This window comes from Phodopus roborovskii, unplaced genomic scaffold, assembly GCF_943737965.1.
Source record: "Phodopus roborovskii unplaced genomic scaffold, PHOROB, whole genome shotgun sequence".
NCBI classification, from domain to species: domain Eukaryota; kingdom Metazoa; phylum Chordata; class Mammalia; order Rodentia; family Cricetidae; genus Phodopus; species Phodopus roborovskii.
In genome coordinates this window covers 73503592-73525912 of record NW_026126418.1, presented here as the reverse complement: position 1 = coordinate 73525912, position 22321 = coordinate 73503592, and the positions used below count along the sequence as shown (strand labels likewise).

The 22321-nt window shown below is 51.1% G+C and overlaps 2 protein-coding genes across 4 annotated transcripts; both read right to left on the bottom strand.

Annotated features, from left to right (window-relative positions):
* Positions 1-9319, bottom strand: St6galnac4 (ST6 N-acetylgalactosaminide alpha-2,6-sialyltransferase 4). 3 transcript variants are annotated; one of them, XM_051185200.1, is made up of 6 exons: positions 9195-9319; positions 8742-8936; positions 7079-7267; positions 3375-3787; positions 2183-2290; positions 1-682 (listed from the first exon to the last, which is right to left on the bottom strand). In XM_051185200.1, exons 2-6 carry the CDS (start codon positions 8751-8753, stop codon positions 493-495), a joined length of 912 nt encoding a protein of 303 aa, XP_051041157.1. In that variant the 5' UTR covers positions 8754-8936; positions 9195-9319; the 3' UTR covers positions 1-492. The 3 variants fall into 3 exon arrangements, with proteins under 3 accessions (XP_051041157.1, XP_051041158.1, XP_051041159.1); XM_051185201.1 differs by having other exon boundaries at positions 8742-8842; XM_051185202.1 differs by lacking the exons at positions 2183-2290; positions 9195-9319 and having other exon boundaries at positions 8742-9158.
* Positions 9320-13311: 3992 nt separating this feature from the next.
* Pip5kl1 (phosphatidylinositol-4-phosphate 5-kinase like 1) lies at positions 13312-22092 on the bottom strand. The gene is made up of 10 exons (XM_051185199.1): positions 21842-22092; positions 20775-20975; positions 19654-19707; positions 19329-19483; positions 18995-19119; positions 18649-18683; positions 18504-18559; positions 17402-17514; positions 17032-17179; positions 13312-13771 (listed from the first exon to the last, which is right to left on the bottom strand). The coding sequence occupies exons 1-10, from the start codon at positions 21869-21871 to the stop codon at positions 13504-13506; spliced, it is 1185 nt and encodes a 394-aa protein (XP_051041156.1). The 5' UTR covers positions 21872-22092; the 3' UTR covers positions 13312-13503.
* Positions 22093-22321: the final 229 nt, after the last annotated feature.

The window sequence follows — 22321 nt, the reverse complement described above, 5'->3', positions numbered from 1 at the left end:
TCCAGAAAATATGCATTTATTGGTGCGCTCCTGAGACAGTCCTAGGAGGCAGATGCTCAAAGGCCCTTGTACCCATCAAATCCCAGGTTCCAGGCTGCACCAACCAGGGCCACCAGCCTGAGAATGTGGCACAGTGTGGCTAGGGATAGGTAGAGGAAAGATCAAGACTGGCACAGAGTCATGACGCTGGTGAGGGGCCACTGACCCCAGGGCAAAGGCCACTTGAACAACCTGGAGGTGGGACGGAACCCCAAGATGAAGATGTGGATTTTCCAGGGAGCAGGGGTGGTATAAATGCACCCTCTTGACTCCCCTTCAAGTCAAAAGGCCCTCGGTTTCTCCAAGTGTACCCAGTGTGGGTAACAGAGACTCCAGGTATCACTTGGAATCAGGCAGAAGGCGAGAGTCATAAAAAAATGTTCATGATGGAGTGTGGTGGCCTGGAATGAATTGCAGGCCTGGCAGAGGTCTGGTGGCCACTAGCAACAGGAACTACTCAGCCCTCCAGGATGGGTGGGCGAACATGATGGGCCTTTTCTTGGCCCAGCGGGAGAACACAGCCTTCTCAGTAATGAAGCGGTGGGCACTCCGTGGCGCCTGCTCATGCAAAAGGTACATCTGACACTCATCCAGCCGGCCCTTCTCAAAGTAGTGGTAAGGCACGGAGGGGGCGCTCTTCTCACTGTAGGGAGGGAACAGGGTCAGGTGGGACAGACACAGGACCTCAGAGCCGCCCACCTCCGGGACTATATATACCTCAGCTGCTACAGGCCCAGGGACACCCACATCTGGACAGATGGCAGGAGGTCGGCAGGTGTGGAGCCCAGTGGCCAGGGCTCAGAAACTACTTCTTGCAAGCTGGGTGACTTTGGGTTAGAGAAGCACCTCCTGGAGTGAGATACTCAGCTCCAGGGAGAGGTATTCACTCAAAAGGAGGGCTCTCTAAGACGGGCACCCAACTCCCATGCCCAGAGCTGTGGGAGGCACTTTGAGGGCCAGCCATGGAGGGCCCTGCTCTTACCATCTCATATGCCCAAGACACAGGTTCTGAAGGGAAGTGTGAAAACCTGTGACCTTTTCCAAACTCTTAGTTATAATAATATTGAAATATAATAAAGTAACATGGTTATAATACAATTCCATTCCCACATCTGAACTCAACAGTATTTAAGAAATACCACAACTGAATCTATCTGGTGTCTTATTAAAATAGATACAGCTAGGTCTCAAGAGATAGCTTAGTGGTTAAGAGCTGCTCTTCCAGAGGACCTGAGTTCAATTCCAAGCAGCCATATGATGGTTCACAACCATCTGTAGTGGGATCTGATGCCTCTTCTGGCATAAAGTCAGTAGAGCACTCATATACATACAATAAATCTTAAAAAATTAGATACAGACTTCAAGAGGGTTGGGCAACTTTTAAATATTATTCCATCAGGAAAGTCTAATCCAAGGCCCATTTTGTCAAATCTTTTTTGGCAACTTAAAATAATTTTGCATTTATTTGTGTGGGGGTGGGCAGGAGCCTGCCACTCTTTTCGCTGTGTGGGTCCTGGGGACTGAACTCGGCTGTCAGGCTTGGCAGCAAGTGCTTGTACCCACTAAGCTCTTCCACCAGCCCCCTTTTTGGTAACTTGATGGCATGCTTTTCCTTTCGAGACAGAGTTTCTCTGTGTAGCCCTGGCTGTCCTGGAACTCACCCTGTAGATCAGGCTGGCCTTGAACTCACAGACCTTCCTGCCCCTGCCTGGCGTGTGTTAAGATTAAAGGCGTGTGCCACCACTGCCACGGCCACTGGTGATGCCATTGTTCTTAAGTGTGAACTCTGTAGATGATGATGTCAAGTCGCAGGGTCAAAGGTTGAACACACCTGCTCTGATGGCTCACCAACCTGAGAAAAGTTTTCGTCTGAGATTTTTGGGAGGCTCTCAAAAAAAAAAAAAAAAAAAAAAAAAAAAAAAAGGGCTAGCCTTGAACCTGATGTGATGCCAAGGCTGACTCGGATCCTCATCCTCCTGCCTCCTAAGTAGGATCACTATGCCCAGCGAGAGATTCACTTTTTCCCAAAGGCCTGCACCTGGGGGTGTCTGTACCTGGGTCACACATCATGACAGGCCCTCTGGCTCAAGGGCTCACACCCTCCCCCCCTACTCCCCACCCCCAGCTTGGGTGCCAGTCTGACCTGCAATAGCTGTCACTGACCATCCCGTAGACCACGATCTCCTCACACAGCTCCAGAGCCAGGATCATGGTGAACCAACCAGTGCTGAGGAAGGAGCCTGACTGCCTCCTGGGGAGAATGGGACACTGTCAATGGCCCTCCTGACATCCCCTATTCCCCACCTGACAGCTAGAAAGGGGTCCTAGGGAGGATGGGGAGAGGCAGCAATCCAGCCTGAGGTCAGCATTGAATCAGGGGCAGAGCTGCACACAAACCCAAGCAAGCTGATGATGCATGCCACCAGGGCCTGGCCTGGGGAGAGTCTGTTCGGGAACCCTGCCCCTACTGAGGGGCACTCAACTCACTCCTAAGCCTCAGTACCCAACTGTGAAATGAGACTTCCAGGTGGCTTTGAAGAGGGAACCCATTAACCTTGTCCAGGCCTCTCTCCCCCCCCCCCCTTCCACCTGGGTCAAGGTGCTGTGGCAGCCCCAGACCTCAGCTTGCTGGGTACTCTCCAAACAGAGGGTCAGGAAAAGAGGAGTGGACACAGAACGCGGGGGGCGGGGGGGGGGCACTCCTTCAGAGGGGGTGACCTAGCGAGGCTTTCCTCAGGAAGGGATAGTTCATCCAGACCAGACAAAGACAATCATGGAAAATTCTAGAATATTCTAGACAGAAGGAACAGAGTGCCCGTGCAAGGAACATCTGAGGATGGGGGCTGGGCACAGGCATGAGATGAGGTTGCCATGGGGAATCCTCAGGGCCCTTTGGATGAGATATTAAAGAAGTGTCTGATGCCCGGTGCTTAGCTAAGGGCCTGAGACCTGAAAACAGTTGGTTTTTTGTTTGTTTGTTTGCTCATTTTTGAGGCAGAGGCAGCCCAGGTTTACTTCAACCAAACTCCCTATGAAGCTGAGGATGCCCTTGACTGTCCTGACTGTCCTGCCTCTACCTCATGAGTGCTGGGATTACAGAGGTGTGCAAGGTCAGTTTATTCTGTGCTGGGGATTGAACCTAGGGCCTCACACGTGCTAGGCAAGTACTCTGCCAAGCTAGGGATGGCACTACATCCCTAGCCTGATGGTAGCTGTTCTGATTGCAACTCTTATTCAGTTATTTGGAACAGACCTCAGAGGCCACCTCCAATCTTACAGCATTTCCTAGTACTAAAAGGCTCTTGGAGAAGGCAAGCCCTAGGTCCCCAGCTCACCGGTTCTTGCCAGTCTCCTCCTGGAAGATCTGGTCACAGTAGGCCATCATGCGTTCAGTGAAGGTATACACCTGCAGGCCTGGATACATTCTGGTGAGCTGCAGCAATGTGCGGTAGGTGCGGCCACCCAGCATCCGGTCCATGTGCCTGCCCTGGCCCCACACCACATACAGTGTGTCTTGAGCCTCCTGGAAATAGTGTGAGTAGTTTCGCAGAAGCAGTGGCACACTTGTGTGTGAGATCACACGCAAGGTGCTGCGCTGGCCCACGTCCTCCTCAAAGCCCACAGTGGGTGCCTGGTTCATACGTAGTACACACTCTGCACCATCGATCTGGGCACCCAGGCCTGAACCCAGCATCTGGCCAGAGCTGGACACCACTGCACAGCTGTGGCAAAGCTCTCGGATAAGGGGCTGCAGAGGAAAGTAGAGAAAGATCATAAACATCAACACCAGCTGCTACCCACCTGGCCCCATCCTACCCCTGCCCGATAGTTACTCCAAGGACTAAGATTTACATTTTTTGTTTTCATTTTTAAAATCTGTGTATGTACATATGTGCATACACAGGGGTGGGTGTGCTTGCACACACCCGTGTGGAGGGTGAGGGGTCAGAGGTTGACACTTGGTTCTTCCTCAATCCAGTGCTCTTAACCTCAGAGCCATCTCTCTAGTTTTGTAATGAGTGCTTTCATCCATTAGGCCACCTGGCTGGTCCCCATTTTCATTTGTGATATAAAGTCTAACTTTGTTGCTTAGGTGTGTCTTGAACTTGTGGCATTTCTCCTGTTTCAACTTCACAAATGCTGGGATTATAGGTGGCAACCACCATGTTTCCTGCCAAAGACCAAAGTTTGCCTACTTGGCAAGCTAGACCCATGAAAATGACTCCCCCAAGCTTCCTTATCAACTATAGCCAGCACACTTGCTGTTCCCAAGGCCTTAAAAAGTCCCTATGTTATTGGGACCTTGTTAAGGATACGGGAGCAAATATTTAGAAGGCACTAAGCATGGCTCTGGCCAAGGCTGGATGTCATGCAAGTATTTAAGTAAACATAAACCGCCGGGCATTGGTGGCACATGCCTTTAATTTCAGCACTCAGGAGGCAGAGGCAGGTGCATCTTTGCGAGTTCAAGGCCAGCCTGGTCGACAAGAGCTAGTTCCAGGACAGCTAGGTCTATGTAGAGAAACCCTATCTCAAAAAACAAAACAAACAAACAAAAAAAAGCACGAACCTTAGCTCTTCAGAACCCTCCTAGACCTCTCCCTGCTCTGTTCAAATCCAACCCATACTGCACAGATTTCTTTGTTATGTATTTATTTTGGTTTTTTTGAGACAGGGTTTCTCTGTATTGCTTTGGAACCTGTCCTGGACCAGGCTGGCCACGAACTTACAGAGATCTGCCTGCCTCTGCCTCCCGAATGCTGGCATTATGCCTGGCTCTGCACAGAGTTTATAATAGGAGGGTTTTCAGTAAGAGGGATCTTCCATGTTCAACCCATGGCAGCTTTGGCAGTCTGGTTCCCAGCCTAAATCCCAGCTCCATCCCTTTCTAGATCTATGGCCCATGATGGGGCATGTCACCTCTCATCTGTGAAGTGGGTATGGAGGTATCCGCTGATCCTCTTGAGAATGCAAGAGAAAGCACAAGGAATAAGGAGCAGGGACACAGGATGGTCTTGGGGACAGGCTGCCAAGGTCAGCAGGCTAGAACACAGTGGGATGGACAAATGCCTCTCGAAGCTTCAGGCCTGCCTTAGCACTTCTAAAAGCCAGAGATGGCTGTGAAGGGTTATGAGAGAACTTTTGGGAGTGACAGAAAAGTTCTGTGCACCATGGTGAGAGCTATCCATGTTCTCCTACTTCTGTAAAAACTTACTGTCCGGGTGGTGGAAGTGCATACCTTTAATCCTAGCACTTGAGAGGCAGAAGCAGGTGGATCTCTGTGAGTTCAAGGTCAGCCTGGTCTACCGAATGAGTTCTAGGCTAGCCAGGGCTATATAGTGAGACCCTGTCTATAACAAATCATACAGTTCAATAAAGCCAATTTAATTAGTTTGTGTGTGTTTGCATGTGTGGCCCAAGGCTGATATATAGTGTCTTCTTTGATCTTTCTCCACCATGTATATCAAGGCGGGGTCTCAGTGACGACACACTGAGACCTCTGCTTTGGCTAGTCCTGCTAACTATCTTACCTGGGGGTCCCACCTCTGCCTCCCAAAGAAGGGATTACAGCAAGCTACCATGCCAACCTAGCTTTTTGTGGGTCCTGGAGGTCCACACTCCACTCCTTACACTTGCACGGTACACACTCCCAAACCCTGCCCCACGTCTTTTGAGATGGGGTCTCGTTATATAGAGACTGACATGGGACTCAAGTGCTGGGATAACACACAGACCAAAGACTCAGGAAGGGCCACTGACTCCAATTTGTTAGATGCAAAGTGTCAGGGCTCCCAGGGATAGGCTCCTCACTTGGAGGAACTCAAGTTTATAGAGGCTATGAAAGATATAGGGACATTAATTCCACTCAATAAAAGACATTGTAAAATCCCCTCAGGGACATTTTTTTTATTTGATAAAATGTTGATTTAAGAACTCATATTTTCTGTACCATAGTGTTAAAACAAAACAAAACAAAAAACGGTCTGAACCATGCAGGGTGAGGCAGGCCTGTAATTCCAGCACTTTTTACTTTTTTAAATTATTTATTTTTGCTTTATGTGCATTTGTGTTTTTCCTGCATGTATGTCTGTGTGAGGGTGTCAGATCCCCTGGAACTGAAGTACAGACAGTTGTGAGCTGCCATGTGGGGACCCTGGTCCTCTGGAAGAGCAGTCAGTGCTCTTAACCATTGAGCCATCTCTCCAGTCCCCAAGCCCATGTATTTTCATCTCTTCATCAAATAGTCACATGGCACTGTCTGACAGTCACCCTTGAATCCTCGAAGCAGCCCAACATAGGCAAGAATGGCTTGAATAGTCCTTTATAGATGACTTTTTTGAAGTGGCCGAGACTCACAGGGACGAGACCCACACATCACCAGCAAGCCAAAGCATGCCCCTAAGGCTGACTAAGAGCCACCAAACTAAGAACCAGAATTTTAGTGCCAAGAACTACACCAGATGGTGTAGGGAGCTGTTAAATATGAAACATGACATACAGGGCCACTGATATCAGGGTCAAGGATGAGAATGCCCCCTTGCCACACCAGTTAGAGCAACTACGGGAAAAGGAGCCATGGCTGTCTTGTTACTCCATCATTCCTGGACTCCAATGTCCCCATCTCATGAGTCCTGTGATCATACATAACCTCGACCTATGCTGGCCTTTTATCCTCAGCCACCACACAATGTCAGACACACTGCAGGAAACAAGCCACATTTGCTGAGCATACCAGTGTGGAGACAAAGAAGTCTAAAGATACACAGTATACAGGCACACAATGGCAGTCCCAAGTGGCCAGCCACCCTTTCATCACAGCACACAGCTGGGAGGAGCCAGGCAGTATTTGCTCAGTACAAACCCTATTCCTGTCTACATCTTGAGAGCTCAGAGAGGTGCAGTAACTGGCAGAAATCACACAGCTGGTGAACAGAGAAGCCAAGAGCAGAATCGAGGCTGGCTTGCCACCGGCCCAGGTCTCATTGCTTCCTAGAGTTGGGGACACTCTGGCCACCTTTGTATTTCCTGGCTGACTCACCTTCCCATCTGGCACGCTGCTGTAGCCACTGAAGTGCAGGGGTCCTGGCACAGTGGGTCTGGGTGCCACAGGGAGGTGGTGGTCCAGGCAGGTAGCCAGGCAGAGGGGCAGGCAGGTACACCAACAGCACAGGAAGACGTAGACAGCGGAGAATGTCAAGGCGCACAACATGAGGAGCAGAAGACGACCCTGAAAGACACAGTGGCGATGGGCCTGCACAGTACTGTGAAGAACACCCAGCCTCCCTGTACAGAACCACTTCAGGAGAATTCAATATTCAGGACGCCTACCTCTTAGCCCTGAAACTACAGATACCTCCCCAAATGCCCTCTTCCGGGTCAGGACACCCATGTGGGATGAAGCCTACATATTGCTCAAGGCCATATAGCAAGGGTTCGTGGTACAGGTTGGGGTCTTAAACCCAAAATTGCAGAACCCAAACTCTCACCCAGTAAGTACCCAGATTCACACTGCAGTCTGGGGTCTTGATCTCAATGGCCTTCAGCCCAGGCCAGCACCTGCCCCTGGGGCCTCACCTCCATCACCCTGCCCCCAGCTGGCCCAGTGTGTCACCTTAGCTAGGATCTTGGTGGAAAGAAGGCTCAGTGGTGACAACAGCTTTTTTTGCACCTGCGCTGGGTCCCAAAAACCCATGTAGGATGTCTCACAACCACCCATTATCTAGATAGGCAGATATCTGCAGGCACAGCAGCTCACCCCTTGCCTGAGGAAGGATTGTTACAAGTTTGAGGCCAACTTGGGCTACACAGTGAGTTCCACGCTAGCCTGGGCTACAGACTGAGACCCTGTTTCAAAACCCGAAGACAGACAGACAAACAGAAGACGCCTTCAATAGCTGGCATGTGTCTGCTCAGCTACTCCCACTTCTAGCGATGGTACACAAATGGCCACTGGAGGACACCCTCCATCCTCTCAACTCACACTCAAAGTGCCCAGCCCCAGGTCACCGTCTGCTGGGCCATCCATCTCAATACCTGTGACTCTTGGAGCACCAATTTTCTAGGCTCAAAGCCATTCCAGAGGAAACACTAGGAGCTGGCCAGCATGCCCAGAAAACCAGAGGTGCGGAACAGCCCCTGGCACATCCTGCCAGGGACCCACCCTTCCTTGTCTGTTCACAAGCCACATCAGCTTCTAAAAATAAATCTCTGTATGGCCAGCTGTCCAGGAGACAGGGTTCACAGCCCCTGAGGCCTCGGGCTCTGCATAGCAACTGGTCCCCTGCCCACAAGGGAGCAGGGACCTTGACTCAGGCAGTAATTAATCTGCCTGCCCCAACACTCAAGGGGCTTGCCAGTAAATGCAAGAGCAGCTTCGCTGAATCTTCACAGCATCTCACCCCATCAACTGAGTGTCATTGTACCATTACTTTCATTTCAAGGTGATCAGAGCAAAGTGAAACCAAAAAGGGAAGTCACTGGCGTGGGGTCTCCCAGCCTCAGGAGCAGGGAGGTGGCAGGTGGCACAGGGGGTAACCACCGGGGCTTGTGGGTGGGACTCTGTGTTAGGGTATGTGCTTAGCATGTGCCTGGCTCTGAGTTCCATCCCCGACACCAAAGGAGGTGTGCGTGTGGGGGGGATCACTAACTCCTGCTCAGGTTGTCCCCAATGCCCAGTGAGCTCTTTCTTCCATGTCACTTACCCTGGCCTTCATGCTGTCTGTGTCCTCAGCAGTCCAAAGACTGCTGTCTCCAGAGCTTGGGATGGGAAAGGCTGGAAGCTGGTCCTATCATATGAGGGAAACTGAGGCAAGGGAAGAGGGTAGATCCAGGTCAAGGCAAATGGGCCCAGGAACCAACAGCCTTAAAGTCTCCAACCATGCGACAACGTGTCCATCCTAAAAGATGTGGGTTCAGATACCCTGCCAAACCAATTCCCATTGTGCAGATGGGGAAGATAGGCAGAGAGGACGCGCTGTCGGCTCAAGGTCACCCAGTTGGTCAAAGGCAGCAAAGAAAGACGACAGGAGCAGGAATTTCTTCCCCACCCATCATCCCACCTCTACCGCGGGACGATGAAGAGGCCTGGGGTGAGCAGAATGTGGAGTTCTCACCCTGCTAGATTCCACCGTTCCCTCCCCAAGCTGGGCGCTAACCAGACGGGCAGGTTAGGGCGCGGCGGGGGCTCACGATGCTCTGCTCGGAGCTCCATGTCCGGTGGGCCCGGCCAGAGGGCCTGGAACCGGCCCCGGGTGGGAGGCGGTGCGGCGGTTCCCCGGGATGGAAGCTCGAGCAGCGCAGCCCCGGGCCATGGGCGGGGCCTGGCGGAGGGGCGGAGGCTTTGTGCACAGGGGGCGGGGAATACGCATCGGGGGCGGGCCGTGCGTGGAGGTTTCTGAGATCTCTCTGAGTTGGGGATGGGGGCGAAGTCTTGACTTCGAGGGTAGGGAGTGAGGATTCCACCATACTCAGTGTGTGCCACGGGCATGGAAGAAAGAGGAAAAGATCTCCCTATCTGAGCCATCTTGCAATGGCTGCCTGGCCGGGAAGACTTGAGGTTCTCTATTTCTGAAATTGCCTGGAAAGTGACAGGGGGACAGGAAATGAAGCAATGACTTCGAGTTAAGCAGCCCGGAGTTTCAGACATGAAGTGCAAGTGAACTCGAATCTGAAATTCAGATAGGCAATGATGAAGCATGTTTTCGTTTTTGAGACAGAGTCCCATATATATCAGACAGACCTCAGATTTGCCAGGATCAAGCTGCTGAAGCAGAAGGTTGAGCCCTGGGATTAATGGCTCTGGTTGTTTTCCGGTATAGCGGTTCTGTACTATGTCAATGCTGCCTTAGCCTGAGCCGTTTCCCCTCACTCTGTAAAGTGGGAAAAATAATCCTCTCCCAGTGATAAAGGGCAGAGGTGGCTCGGGTACTACCAGAAAAGTCTGTAGTCCCAGAGAGGCACTTTGGCTTGGTTTCTGTGGAGTTCCCACTGTCCTCTGATCCCGGAGGATGAGAACCGCTTGCCTCCATCGCAGCCACCTTCTGAGCTATTACACCCAGTCCACTCCTACCTCAAGCCCTTGACTTGCTACACTACTCTAGCTGGACTGCTCCAGTCACTGCCTAGTACGACTCCTTGTCACTCAGGTCAAACTCCCCAGTCACCCTTTCCAACAGTACACCCCAAATTTATTTTATTCTTTCAGACAGGATCTTTCTATGTAGCTGTCCCAGTTTGCTCTCTGTTGATATGACAAAAACACCGTGACCAAAAAGCAGCATGAGGAGAAAGGTTTATTTCAGCCCACACTTCCCAGATCACAGTGCATTGCTGAGGGAGGGCAGGGCAGGAACTCAAAGCCAGAACTTGGAGGCAGAAACTGAAGGGGAGGATGGAGGAATGCTGCCTTCTGGCTCACTCCTCAGGCTCACACTCAACCACCTAACCCCCCCCCCCTTCTCTTTTCTTTTTATTTTGATATTAGAGACAGGGTTTCTCTGTGTAACAGCCATGGCTGTCTTGAAACTAGCTCTGTAGATCAGGCTGACCTTGAACTCACAGAGATTTGTCTGTCTCTGTCTCCTGAGTGCTGGGATCAAAAGTGTGAGGTGCACCACCATCACCACCCAGCAGCAACCACTTTTCTTATACCGCTTAGGACCATCTGCCCAGGGGAGGCACTGCCCACAGTAGGCTTGGGCCTTCCCACATCAGTCATTAATCAAAGAGGAGGAGGAGGAAAAACAAAGGAAGAAAGGAAGGAAGGAAAGAGGGAGGGTAGAAAGGAAGGAGGGAGGGAGGGAAGGAATGAGGGTAGAAAGGAAGGAGGGAAGGAAGGAAAGAAAGGGAGGAGGGAAGGAAGGAAAGAAAGGGAGGAGGGGAGGAAGGAAGAATGTCCCCAAAGACATGCCTATAAGACAATGATGGAGGCAGTTCCTCAACTGAGGTTTCTCCTTCCCAGATGGCCCTCCTCTGTGTTGAGTTGAAAACCCACCAGCACTCTCCAGGCTAGTCTGGGACCTGCTCAGCTCCACAAGTGCTGGAGTTACAGGCATTAGCCACCCCTGCAGCTGTGCACCGTGGAGTCATTCTCTGAATCAGTCCCTCTGTTCTCAGTCACCTGCAGCACACATGGTCCTGACACATACAGAACAAGGCAGGAAAGCTAGCAGTCCTGGGTCCCTGAGGTCACTTCCCTCACAGCCCTGTCAAGGTTCCCCACCACCGGAGGGGGAGTTGTCACCTTTGTATGTAACCTCAGGGCTCTGAGGTTACATACCAGACCCCAGATGTGGCAGCAGATCCCAGTTCTGCTCTGGCACCTGCGACCTTCCTGTGTCCCTGGCTGGACACCTCTGGGTGGCATCAGGAGCTCTCAACTTCTTGCCAACCAAGAAATCTCTGCAGCTGCGCCAGCACAGAGTAATCGTCCAAGAACACCCAGAACAGGCCATGTGTCTGTTTGAAAAGTGCCAATTCCTGGAATGTTCCAGTGAGGCCAACCTCTTTTGCTTTCCTCTCCCTGCCCTGTCCCACCAGCCACTTTTCAAAGTCTGGCCATATCTGATGGGCCAGCTAAACAGTTATTGAGAGGCATTTCCAGGGTCCTGGCTAACTTGTCTTGGGGGGTAACCCTCACCACCCCCAGCCACACACTGCTACTTCTTGCTGACAGTAGACATACTGTCCAAACTGGACAAGCAGGATACAGGCTAAGCAACTGCTAAATCTTGCCAAGACAGGGTAACACAGTCTGCCACAGCCTTAGCCAAAGTTGGTTGCCCCAACGTTACTGTGAGTCCTTGGGTGACTGTCCAAGTCAATTTTTGCACCTTTTGGAAGTTGCCTGCTTACACTTCCTTCTCAGGTCTTTGATGGGGTTGGACTAGACTGCCTAGTCACTATCCTCTCATATCTCAGTTAATGCATCGGAATACTCTGTTATTTGCCAGTTACCAATAGCCTGAGCATTTACTGTGTGTTTTTTGCTTGATGATGTTCTAAGTATGTGTTTTTTTAACCTTTTTTTTTTTCCTCCTGGACAATACCTGATATTTGCTTTTATTGTATATAGTTTTGTGTTAGGTTTAGAATCCTCTTATTTAGATAAAAGGGGAATTGTGGGAACTCATTCAGCCAATAGCCTTTGGGGTACTGACCCATTAAGACGTGGTCTTCCATGTGAACGGATAAGGGCACAGAAGCACCTTCACTGTGTCTTGGATGGTGGTGGCAGATCAGATCACAGCTTCCAGTACTTCTCTACCTTAATTGTCATTTGAGTGATTCTCCAATAAATACCTGACCTCCCTTTATTCTGGGCTCTCATGGACTCTATGACAATCATCCATTACAGATGTTTCTTTTCTTCCAAGTTCCAGGCCCTTCACTGTGTCCTTGGCCTGGGACCCAACAGGGATATGTGTGACCCTTCTGGTCTCAGAAGTTAAGGCTCCTTTCCTCCTGGTACCACCTGTGAGGTGATTTGGTAATGGTTCACTTCTTCAGGACTTTGACCCCAGGGTTCTCCCTAAATCTGTGTATCCCAGGAGAGTACCGGTTTAGGACAGCTGCCCAGGCAGTGTCCAGTGTGTTCCTGAGGGTTGTTTGTGTCCTTTCTATTTACACATTAGACTAAGGAGGGACAGGGGGTTAGCACCATGCCCTGAAAATAGCCAGGCTCTAAAACACCTTGGAATAAAAGGCCATTGAGCAAAATTGGATCAGATTGGGGTCACAGGCCATGCTGGTTTCCCAGAGGAAGGAAAAGAGGTGCTTAAGGGTTCTATAGGCTAGTCCAAAATCCTTGGACTGGCCACTGAGGCTTCCTGTCATTCAAAATCAACAGTGACCTTTGAGGATCCCTCCCCCCACAATTCCAGGAGGCCCTGCCTCTGCCTCACCTTTATCTGCTTGCCTCCTAGAGAGCCTTAATCAGAGCTAGGAATTGGGAGGCCTAGTGTCCAGGGCTGGTCTTGCTCCTAACCTGCATCGTAAAACCCCTGGGCTAGTTGTCCCATTGGGACAAGCGGGTAGAGATTCCACTCTCCCCATTCACCAGAGTATAAGGCTAGGGCTATAGGAGCTGGGTGGCCAAGACTGGTGGCCAAGTTCCCAGGCACAAGGCAAGGCACAGGCTGGTTCCAGCATTTATTGCTAAATAGTTTCTCTCACCCCCTTCACCCCGTGAGCTTCCATTTCGCAGTCTGTAAAAAGAGAATACCAACATTTTTAATAGTAAATGATCCAATGGTGTGTGTGTGTGGGGGGGGGGGAATCCTTGCTTTAAACAGGGCACAGCACCATCACCGAATGGAGCTGAGTAGTTACAGCATTAGTTAGGGAATGCTGCCGTCCTGTGGCTAACAGGAGGAACTGCATGCTACTCCCTGGGTACCGCTGGAAAATTATTGCGGGTGGGCACATGCCCATTGTCTAGAGGAGGAGGATGCAGACAGGTGGGAGTCACTCGGTGTGCGTCTCCACCCACTGACAGAGGCGACGCGCGTAGCGAGCCGGGCTGACGGTGGAGAAGGACTGGCCTGGATAGCGCATCATCTTCCACAGCTGCTCCAGCCGTTTGCGAAAGCCATAGACAGTGGTCAGATCCACCAAGCCCAGAAAATAACGTTGGTCTGGCCCGTCCAATATATGGAGGGCGTTGGGAACATCGGGCAGCAGCCGGCGGTTCTGGCCCTCCGGCCCCCCCGAGTTTGGTGCACCATGTACGGACCTAGGTGTGGGAATAGGATAAAGCTGTCCCCTCCTAGCCAGTGAGCTCCACTAGGGGGCTGAGGAAATAGCGTAGTTGACAGTTAAGCATTGATTGGCCACAAGTGGTAGCCGAGCCCTTGAAATATAACCAGAGTCCTGGGAAATATCCGGCTCTAATATAAACTGACCTTCAGAGTCAGTACTGATAGGCTGAAGAGATGGTTCAATTTTGCTGCTCTTGTAAAGGACCAGAGTTCAGTTCCCAACATGTACCAAGAACACCTCAGAACAGCCTATAACTCCTGCTCCTCCTATAACTCCTATAACTCCAGGGGATCCAACGCCATTTCTGGCCTCCACAGGCAGTACATTCACGTTCACACACATGTAATTTTAAATTAAAATCTTTTTTTGTTTTGTTTTGGTTTTGGTTTTTTGAGGCAGGGTTTGTCTGTGACTTTGGAGGCTGTCCTGGAACTAGCTCTTGTAGACCAGGCTGGTCTCGAACTCACAGAGATCCGCCTGCCTCTCCCTCCTGAGTGCGCCACACAGCCTGGCTAAAATAAAATCTTTTAAAAAGGCAGTATTAAAATAATGCAAATGGTCTTTTTGGTTGATGAAATAAAATAATAAAAAGAATTTTTAAAAAATTTTTTGAGAAAAGGTTTCTCTTTCCTGGAATGCACTAAAATTCTGGCCTCCAAGTGCTGTGATTAAAGGCTTGCACCACCACACATGGCATAATCAAATATAGTAATTCAATATTATTTTTAAGAAATTTTAAAAATTTTATCTTATTTTATGTGCATTAGTGTTTTGCCATGGGCATCAGGTCCTCTGGAACTGAAGTTACAGTTGTGAGCTGCCACATGGGTGCTGGGAATTGAACCCAGGTCCTCTGGAAGAGCAGCCAGTGCTCTTAACCACTGAGGCATCTCTCTAGCCCCTTCAATATACTCTTAAAATGTCTGGGTTCCTCTCCCTTTTTTTCAAGACAGGGTTCATCTGTGCAATGGCCCTGGCTATGCTAGAACTTTCTCTGTAAACCAGGCTGGCCTTGAACTCACAGAGATCTGCCTGTTTCCTGTCTCCTGGTTGCTGAGATCAAAGGTGTGTGCCACCACTCCAGGCCTTGGTGTAGTAGGCTTACTCTTTAACAACTGAGCTACATCTCCAGCCTTTTTGTTTGTTTGTTTTTTAAACAGTCCTGGCTGTCCTGGCATTCACCCTGTAGATCAGGCTGGTCTTGAACTCAGAGATCCTCCTGCCTTTATAAATGAGGCTACCAGGGGAAAAAAAATTAATTCTATATTTCAAAGACTCAGCAGCCACTGGGGCCAGTGCCTGTGAATGGGACACAGAGCTATAAACAGAATTACATTTCTGTTGGGGAGGGCCAATCTCAGTCATTTAGGTCATACAAACTGGTCCTTGTCTTGTGTCTCCTAACCCTCTGTTTGTGGTCTAATCCTAGAAGCCTTAGGCTCATAGAGCTGAAGAACTTCGAATAGTTTGTAGACCTGTGAGTTCCCTTAAACATATTCTTAGGAGCGGGTTCAATTTCTCTGCCTTATCCTGCAGGGGATGCAACAAGGCAATGGTTCTCCATCTTCCTAAAGCTGTGACCCTTTAATACAGATCTTATGTTGTGGTGACCCCCAATTATAAAATTATTTTCATTGCTACTTTGTAACTGTAATTTTGTTACTGTTGCGAATCATAATGTAAATATCTGGTATGCAGCCCAAACAGGTTTAAGACCCACAGCTTGAGAACCACTGCTATAGGGCTTTATTCCTATGTTGAGGGCAGGTTTTTGGAGAAAAGATAGCCAATGAGAGCAAGGCCCACCACAGTACCGACCAATCAAAATGGGTGGCAGAAGAGCCTGGGCAGGATTAACCTGGGGTGGGGTGGGGTGGCGATGAAGGGCCTATTGCGAAATATTTCAACATGACTATCCTATGCAAACTGGGACTTGGCAGTGCTCAGCCTGACACATTAGCAGTGGGTAAGGGCTAAGCCGGAGTAACAAAGCTTCATGCATGTCCCTTCACCCTCTGATCCAGACATGGCTGGTGGTCAGGCTGTGACTGTGTGGGGAGTCATCACTCTGAATCCTACTCAAATTTCCTCCATCCTAGAGGCCTCATCATAGATGGGGCAGGCATAGAAGTTGCAGAGAGCTGACAGTATCCTCTCCTTTTACTTCCCTTGGTGTTATTTAAGACAGGGTCTCTCTCTGTAGTCCTGGCTGACCTTGAACTCAGAGCTCCACCTGCCTCCAGAGTGCTGGGATTGAAGGTGTGCTTTAAGGCCATATCTAGCAGGCTTGGCCTCTTAAATGGCCTTTCTGTTCAACCATAGGGGTGAGCCTTGGGAACTCTGCTATCAGAATAGAAGCCCTTTGACTTCCCACCTGCTCTGAGCTTGACTGTCACATCAGTAAAATGAGACACAGTTCATGGTCTCAGTGAGGGTCACAGTCAACATGGATGGAGTGACAGTTACTTCTACACAGGACACGATGATGCCAGTGATGATGACTTCAGGGATCTAGAGATGGAATGACTGGGTAAGAGGGCACAAAACTGGATGGGTATTGTCCCTGCTCAGAAACCTCTGGTAGCCCCATTTGTCCTGTCAGAAAATAGGCAGACTACTCAAAACATCATTAAAAGGCCTTGTCCAGCTGGATTCCTCTAGTTGTGTCCCCAGCAGCCATGCTACATCTCACACACACACACACACACACACACACACACACACACACACACACACACACACACACTCACACACACACTCACACACACACACTCACTCACACACTCACACACACACACACTCACTCACACACACACTCACACACACACACTCACACACACACACACACACACACACACACACACACACACACTCACACACACTCACACACACACTCACACACACACACTCACACACACACTCACACACACACACCCTCTCACACACACTCACACACACACTCACACACACACACTCTCACACACACACTCACACACACACACTCACACACACACACTCACACACACACACTCACACACACACACTCACACACACACTCACACACACACACTCACACACACACACACACTCACACACACACTCACACACACACACACACTCACACACACACACACACACACACAGTGCTTCCCAGCCTTCAAGCCCATGTCTCGCTACCAGAGCGGGGACAGTGGTACACTTATGCTTGTCGTCGTGTCTGGAGGCAATGCTCACCTGAAGGTGCGGAAAATGCTGTAGCGGTCCTTTTCATCCTCATGGAGAAGCTGAAAGGCCACCAGGAGGCTGTAGTCCAGCATGTTCAGGTCCCGCAGGAAGGCAGTGTCCAGCTCCATCTGGCGGAGGAACCAGTTCCGCTGGGGCCCTGTGAGAGCACCAGACCTCACCTGAGTCCTCATCAGGTGTAAGCTGTACCTCTACTTGCTGTCGTGGCCATCCCCATCCTATGATTTGCCTTGTACCCCAGTTGTGTAAGTCTGGAACACGGGTTTGAATCCTGGGCTGCGACAGGGCAGTACTAGGAACCCCCATTCCAAACCTCACCCTGACTAGAGGAAAAGGAGCCAGTGGCCACCATGTGTCTCACCCAGGCGAATGGTCTTGCCCTCAAAGTTGAGGTCCTTCAGCACCAGGAGAAGGGGGCTGCCCTCTGGGACTGGCTCCACCCAGCGGCTCAGCTCACAGGCCTTGATGTCATACCTGAGAGGTGGGTATACACAGAAATCAATGGACGAAAGAGCTTCCCAGATGTGACTGTTTCTGTGTGGGCTAAATCACCATGGGTGATACCTTCTGACACCTCCAGGCCTTAGTACCTCCTAGACTGTGTCACAGCAAAGAACAGAACAAGGATTGAACTTAGGCCTTTGCAAGTCCAACCTAGGTGTAAGCCCTACCTTGCCTGTTTCTCAGTACTTTATCTTCCAGGAGAGGATCCCACCAGCTCTCCAATTTTAACTACATTTATTTCTTTTTTATATTTTATTTATTTTGAGACAGGGTTTCTCTGTGTAACAGGCCTGGCTGTTCTGGAACTTGCTTTGTAGACCAGGCTGGCCTTGAATTTACACAGATCTGCCTGCCTCTGCCTCCCAAGTGCTGGAATTAAAGGTGTGTGCCACCACCGCCGCCAGGCCATTTATTTATTTCTATGCACATGTGTGAGTGCATGGTGCCTGTACATGACTTGAAAGAATTGGTTAGTGCTTTCCACCATGTGGGTCCTGGGGCTTGAACGTGGGTCCTCAGGCTTGCCTGCAGGTGGCTTTAGTGACTGAACCATCTTTCCTGTCCTGCTCTTGATCCTATTAGACTTCCCCAGCTTCCCAACTATAAAACGAAGGTGGCTAGTACAGTGTGTGGGCTGTAATTCCAGTACTGGGGACATAAGGCGAGAGGATGAAAAGGTGGAGACGAACCTGGACTGTTTCAAACTAAAATTAAACAAACAAAAAAGACCTGGAGAGATGTAGCTCAGTGGTGAGTCTAGCATGTACAAAACACTGTACATCACAGGAGCAGCCCCTCAAGAATGGAAACAACTCAACGCGTTTTTAAGAGAAGTGTCTCCCACCTGCGGGATCTTGGGAGGATCAGTTCTTCCTGCGCCTATTCTGCTAAGTATCTGGGCCTCAGATTGCACTTTCCCTGTGGAACTGGAACCCTGTATTTGTTCCAGATGCACTCACCTCTCAGAGATGCGGCTGACAGGGTAGAAGACGCTCTGCATGATGATGAAGTACCTCTGGGGACAGGAGTGGGGCGTGAGGGAAGCACGGACCTCACTTTCCAACAGCCCCCACTGCTGAGCCACCTCGCCTCTGCCACACCCACCTTTTTCCCGTGAGCCACTCGCAGACTGTGCACTCCTGAAAGTGGAGAAGGCACCAGGTGAAGGTCTCTAACTCCACAATCATGGATCCATGTGACCCGAGTTCCCTACTCCAGGCAGCGCATCTTTCTCAAGACCCACCTCATACGTGAGCCTGTCATTTCAGTCCCGTGCCCCCCGTCCCCCCAGACTCCCTTCTGAATTTGTGTCCCTTCAGAATCAGTGCTATCCCACCCCGAAACGCAAGCTAGAGACTCTACAAGCCCAAATTAGTCACTTTGGGCCCGGTCCCAGGATCTGCCCCGTCCACAGACCCCTCCCTCCCCTCCCCGGGCCCAAGCCTCGTACCCAGCAACCGAGCCAGCAGCGTGTGTGGGTGCCGCAGCAGGTGCTGCACGTAGCGGGGTAGGTGGGCGAGCAGCACCTGCACTTCCTGGCGCCTCTGGGTCTTCAGGAAGAAGCGCTGGTCATGGCTGCGGGTGAGAAAGAGCAGTCACTCACTGTCCAGCCTTAGCGGGAGTTATTCGGTCTCTTGCCCCTAGTTTTGCCCGAGAATGGATGTGTCTGGACACTCTCCCTCACTTCATTACACCTTCATCAGGTCCTGACCCTCACTGCCCATGGCCATCCCATCAGCCTGGAACCGAGCCCCCACCCAACCCCACCCCTGCTGCAAGCTCACGACAGGAAGAAGCTGGCTTTGCTCTTGGAGGTGCTGCGAAATTGAAGGTAGGGGCCACCGGGGCCCAGAGTAGCCTGATAGTCTTCTTCAGTCAAGCCTAGGTATCTTCTCAGGCGTGCAAAAGCTGGGCCAGCCAGGGTGCCCAGCTCGAAGCCCTGTAGGGGAGAAAGCAGCCCCAAGGGAGTCCATCCATGCAGGTCCAGATGTATGCAGCTGCCCCTGGTTTGGAAGAGGCAGGACCCAGCAAGGTCCCGGTGAACAAGCATCACTCCCACTCACAGATGAGGAGAGAGCAGAGGCAGACAATTCCTTCTGGACTCCTTACCTCTTCGTGAACCTGGGTCATGACTTCTGAGAAATCCTTCTGGGTGGGAGGTCCCTGCAGGGGTGGGTAGAGGTGTTCACAGAAACTCAGGGTCTACCATCGCCTACCCAGAGATTGGTAATACAACACATGGCCTTGTCCATTACTTTAGCAAACAGTCTTGTTAGGCTGAGTTGGGCATCCAGGGCTGGAGGAAGTATGGGTGTGACCTGAGGCAGGGCCCCATGGGTATATGTTATCACCCACCTCTGAGTCTTCAGGACCAGGGTGTGAATTCAAGCCCACTACATGCTTTCAAACACTCATCCCAGCAAAAGGAAAGGTCTCTGAAGCCAAGTGATCTGCCAGGGGTAGCCTGGGAGAGCCAGACTGGAGAAGGCTGACTGGGGAAGGTGATCGCTGAGAAGAAATCTGAAGGGAGATGGATTGGAGCAACAAGGTCCTCAGCACTGGCAGGCAGGGGACAGGGTGAGAGGGTTCAAGTGTTTGGAGCCCAGAAGTGTGTGGATGAGACTGGACCATCAGCCCGGCTGCCAACGGTATCTTCAGGCTGTACTCAGACCCAAGGAACCATAGCAGATGTTTTGCAGGTGATGAGGTCAGGCTGTGGTGTAGGGAATTTCCTCCAGATATGGTGCTTAGACTGTGCACATGTGTGTACACACAGACAACATACAGGCTGACCCGCCTACTGGGTTGCTGAGCTGGCAGTTAGGTGACCCTTTCTGCTGAGCCAGCGTGGGCCCCAGCCTGACAGGCTCCAGGGAGGATGGGCTAGGTTAGGCTGGGTGGGGATGGGATCCCCTCTTAACTATACAAGCTGACAGGGCCCAGGGGCCTCAGCAACCAGGGGGTAGTAACCCATTATACAGATGGGGGTACTGAGACCTAGAAAAAGAGAGGCCCACCTCAAGCACACACCCACCACTTGAAGCAGGGAGTCCCTCATACCTCCTAGGCTTTCTAGCTTCCCACCTCAGAATTTCTGCTTCTTGACACAGTTCCTGCCTCCCTCTTTTTGGTAGGTCTCTCTGACGCCCAGAGTCACAGTATTAGTGAGACAGATAGCTGGGTCTCCCTCCCTCTTGGAGTTTGGTGCATGGGATGGACTGGCCATTCACCTTGGGTGGGTTATCCATGGAGACCTGGGTGGCAGCCCACAGTCCTTCCTGCATCATCCGTGTCATCCTATGCAGTTCATGCCCTGGACTGATCTCAAACAGGCCCACTCGATTCTGCTTGTCTCGAAGGCGCCACAAGAGGCCACGGGGATTCCCTGAGGCAACTGCCCTGTTTCCAGCCTCCAGGGAAGAGGCCAGGATCTGATGGGAAGATGCACAGGAAACAAAGAGCACATGGCGGTGTCTCCAAAGGAAAGTTGCACAGGTTCAAATGCCACTTCCAGTAATTGGGAATCTTCCCTTTGTCTTTCTCTGCTTCATTTTCCTTGGTCATAAAACAGGAATAATGCTATAGCCATTCTCCAGGCATTGAGGGGCCACATAGCACTGGGCACATGGTATCCAAATAGGGTGTACTCAGAGCATACCTTCTTTCTTTTTTCACTTTTTAAATTTATGCTGTGTGTCTTTTACATTACGTATATTGAACCCATTCATTTCCCATCCTGATCCACTCCAGACCATGCCTCCTATAGTCAAGTCCAGTTGAGTCTGACTGGCTCTCAGAGGCTACCTGACCTTAGGTCAGTCCCGGGGCCTTATTTTTTCCTCTGCAACATGTAAGGTCTGTTACATGTTATCTGCTTCTGTTGCATCTGAGCTGCCTTCAAAGGAAGCCTAGCCAGCAGGTACTAGGATGCTAGGAGATTCAGTGGCTCCTATTCTCTACTCTGTGCTGTGTTCTTCTGTGCCAGGAAGGGTCAAATGGATGCGAAAGTCACACCATCATGTGCTCAAAGCTGAGTGCTTGAGCTCTTAACAGCCGTATGGAAGGGCTTATCATCCCCATTTTCCTGATGAGGAAACTGAGGAAGACCTGGGAGAGCTGGGGGAGACACCCACCTGATCACCACCCCCTTTATACCTGCGCCCAGGTGGGGCGTGTCCTGGCCTTTCCAGAGCGAAGTCCCACCCTTCTGAGATGGGGGGCGTGTCCACGCCTCTGGTCAAAGGAAGGCGGAACCTGTTCACTTACCCTTCTGTCCCTGCTCCAACTTGGCACTTACCTCTCGGGACCCAGGGCTTGGAGCAGCCATCGCCCCCAGCTGCAGCTTCTCTGGCTTTAGCTGTGTCCCCGAGGCCCCAATGCAGGAATCAGGCCCCACCTCTGCATTGCGACAGGCCAATCGCGAGGCTCCTGTCGTGCTTGTGCCCAATCCGCGAGGGGGGCGCTGGCCTTTGCATGCAGGTCCCACCTCCGCGGCTGCAGCATCCTCGGGACCCTGGTCCTGGCCGGGTGGGGCCGATGAGCGTTGGCCAGGGTACCAGATATTAGACTCCCTGGTCACGGTTACTCCCAATCTGCAAGGGGGGCGCTGGCGTTTCCCTGCGGGCCCCACCTCCGCTGCAGCAGCATCCTCCGGACCCTTGTCCTGGTCGGACGGGACCGCAGAGCATTGGTTGGGGTGCTGGAGAAAGAACTTTCTTCTCAATTTCCTTCTGAACTGAAAACGAGAGGTTCTGGTGCTGGCCCTGGAGGCAGGCAG

Excerpts from the sequence above, each read along its gene's own strand:
- St6galnac4 (XM_051185200.1), bottom strand. Across the intron at positions 3,788-7,078 it reads GCAGCGTGCCAGATGGGAAG|CCCCTTATCCGAGAGCTTTG; the intron begins GTGAGTCAGCCA and ends TTTCCTCTGCAG. Across the intron at positions 2,291-3,374 it reads GAGGAGACTGGCAAGAACCG|GAGGCAGTCAGGCTCCTTCC; the intron begins GTGAGCTGGGGA and ends CATTCTCCCCAG.
- Pip5kl1 (XM_051185199.1), bottom strand. The coding sequence starts at position 21,871 with ATGGCTGCTCCAAGCCCTGGGTCCCGAGAG. Across the intron at positions 19,484-19,653 it reads TGACCCAGGTTCACGAAGAG|GGCTTCGAGCTGGGCACCCT; the intron begins GTAAGGAGTCCA and ends TCTCCCCTACAG. Across the intron at positions 19,120-19,328 it reads AAAGCCAGCTTCTTCCTGTC|CCATGACCAGCGCTTCTTCC; the intron begins GTGAGCTTGCAG and ends TCTCACCCGCAG.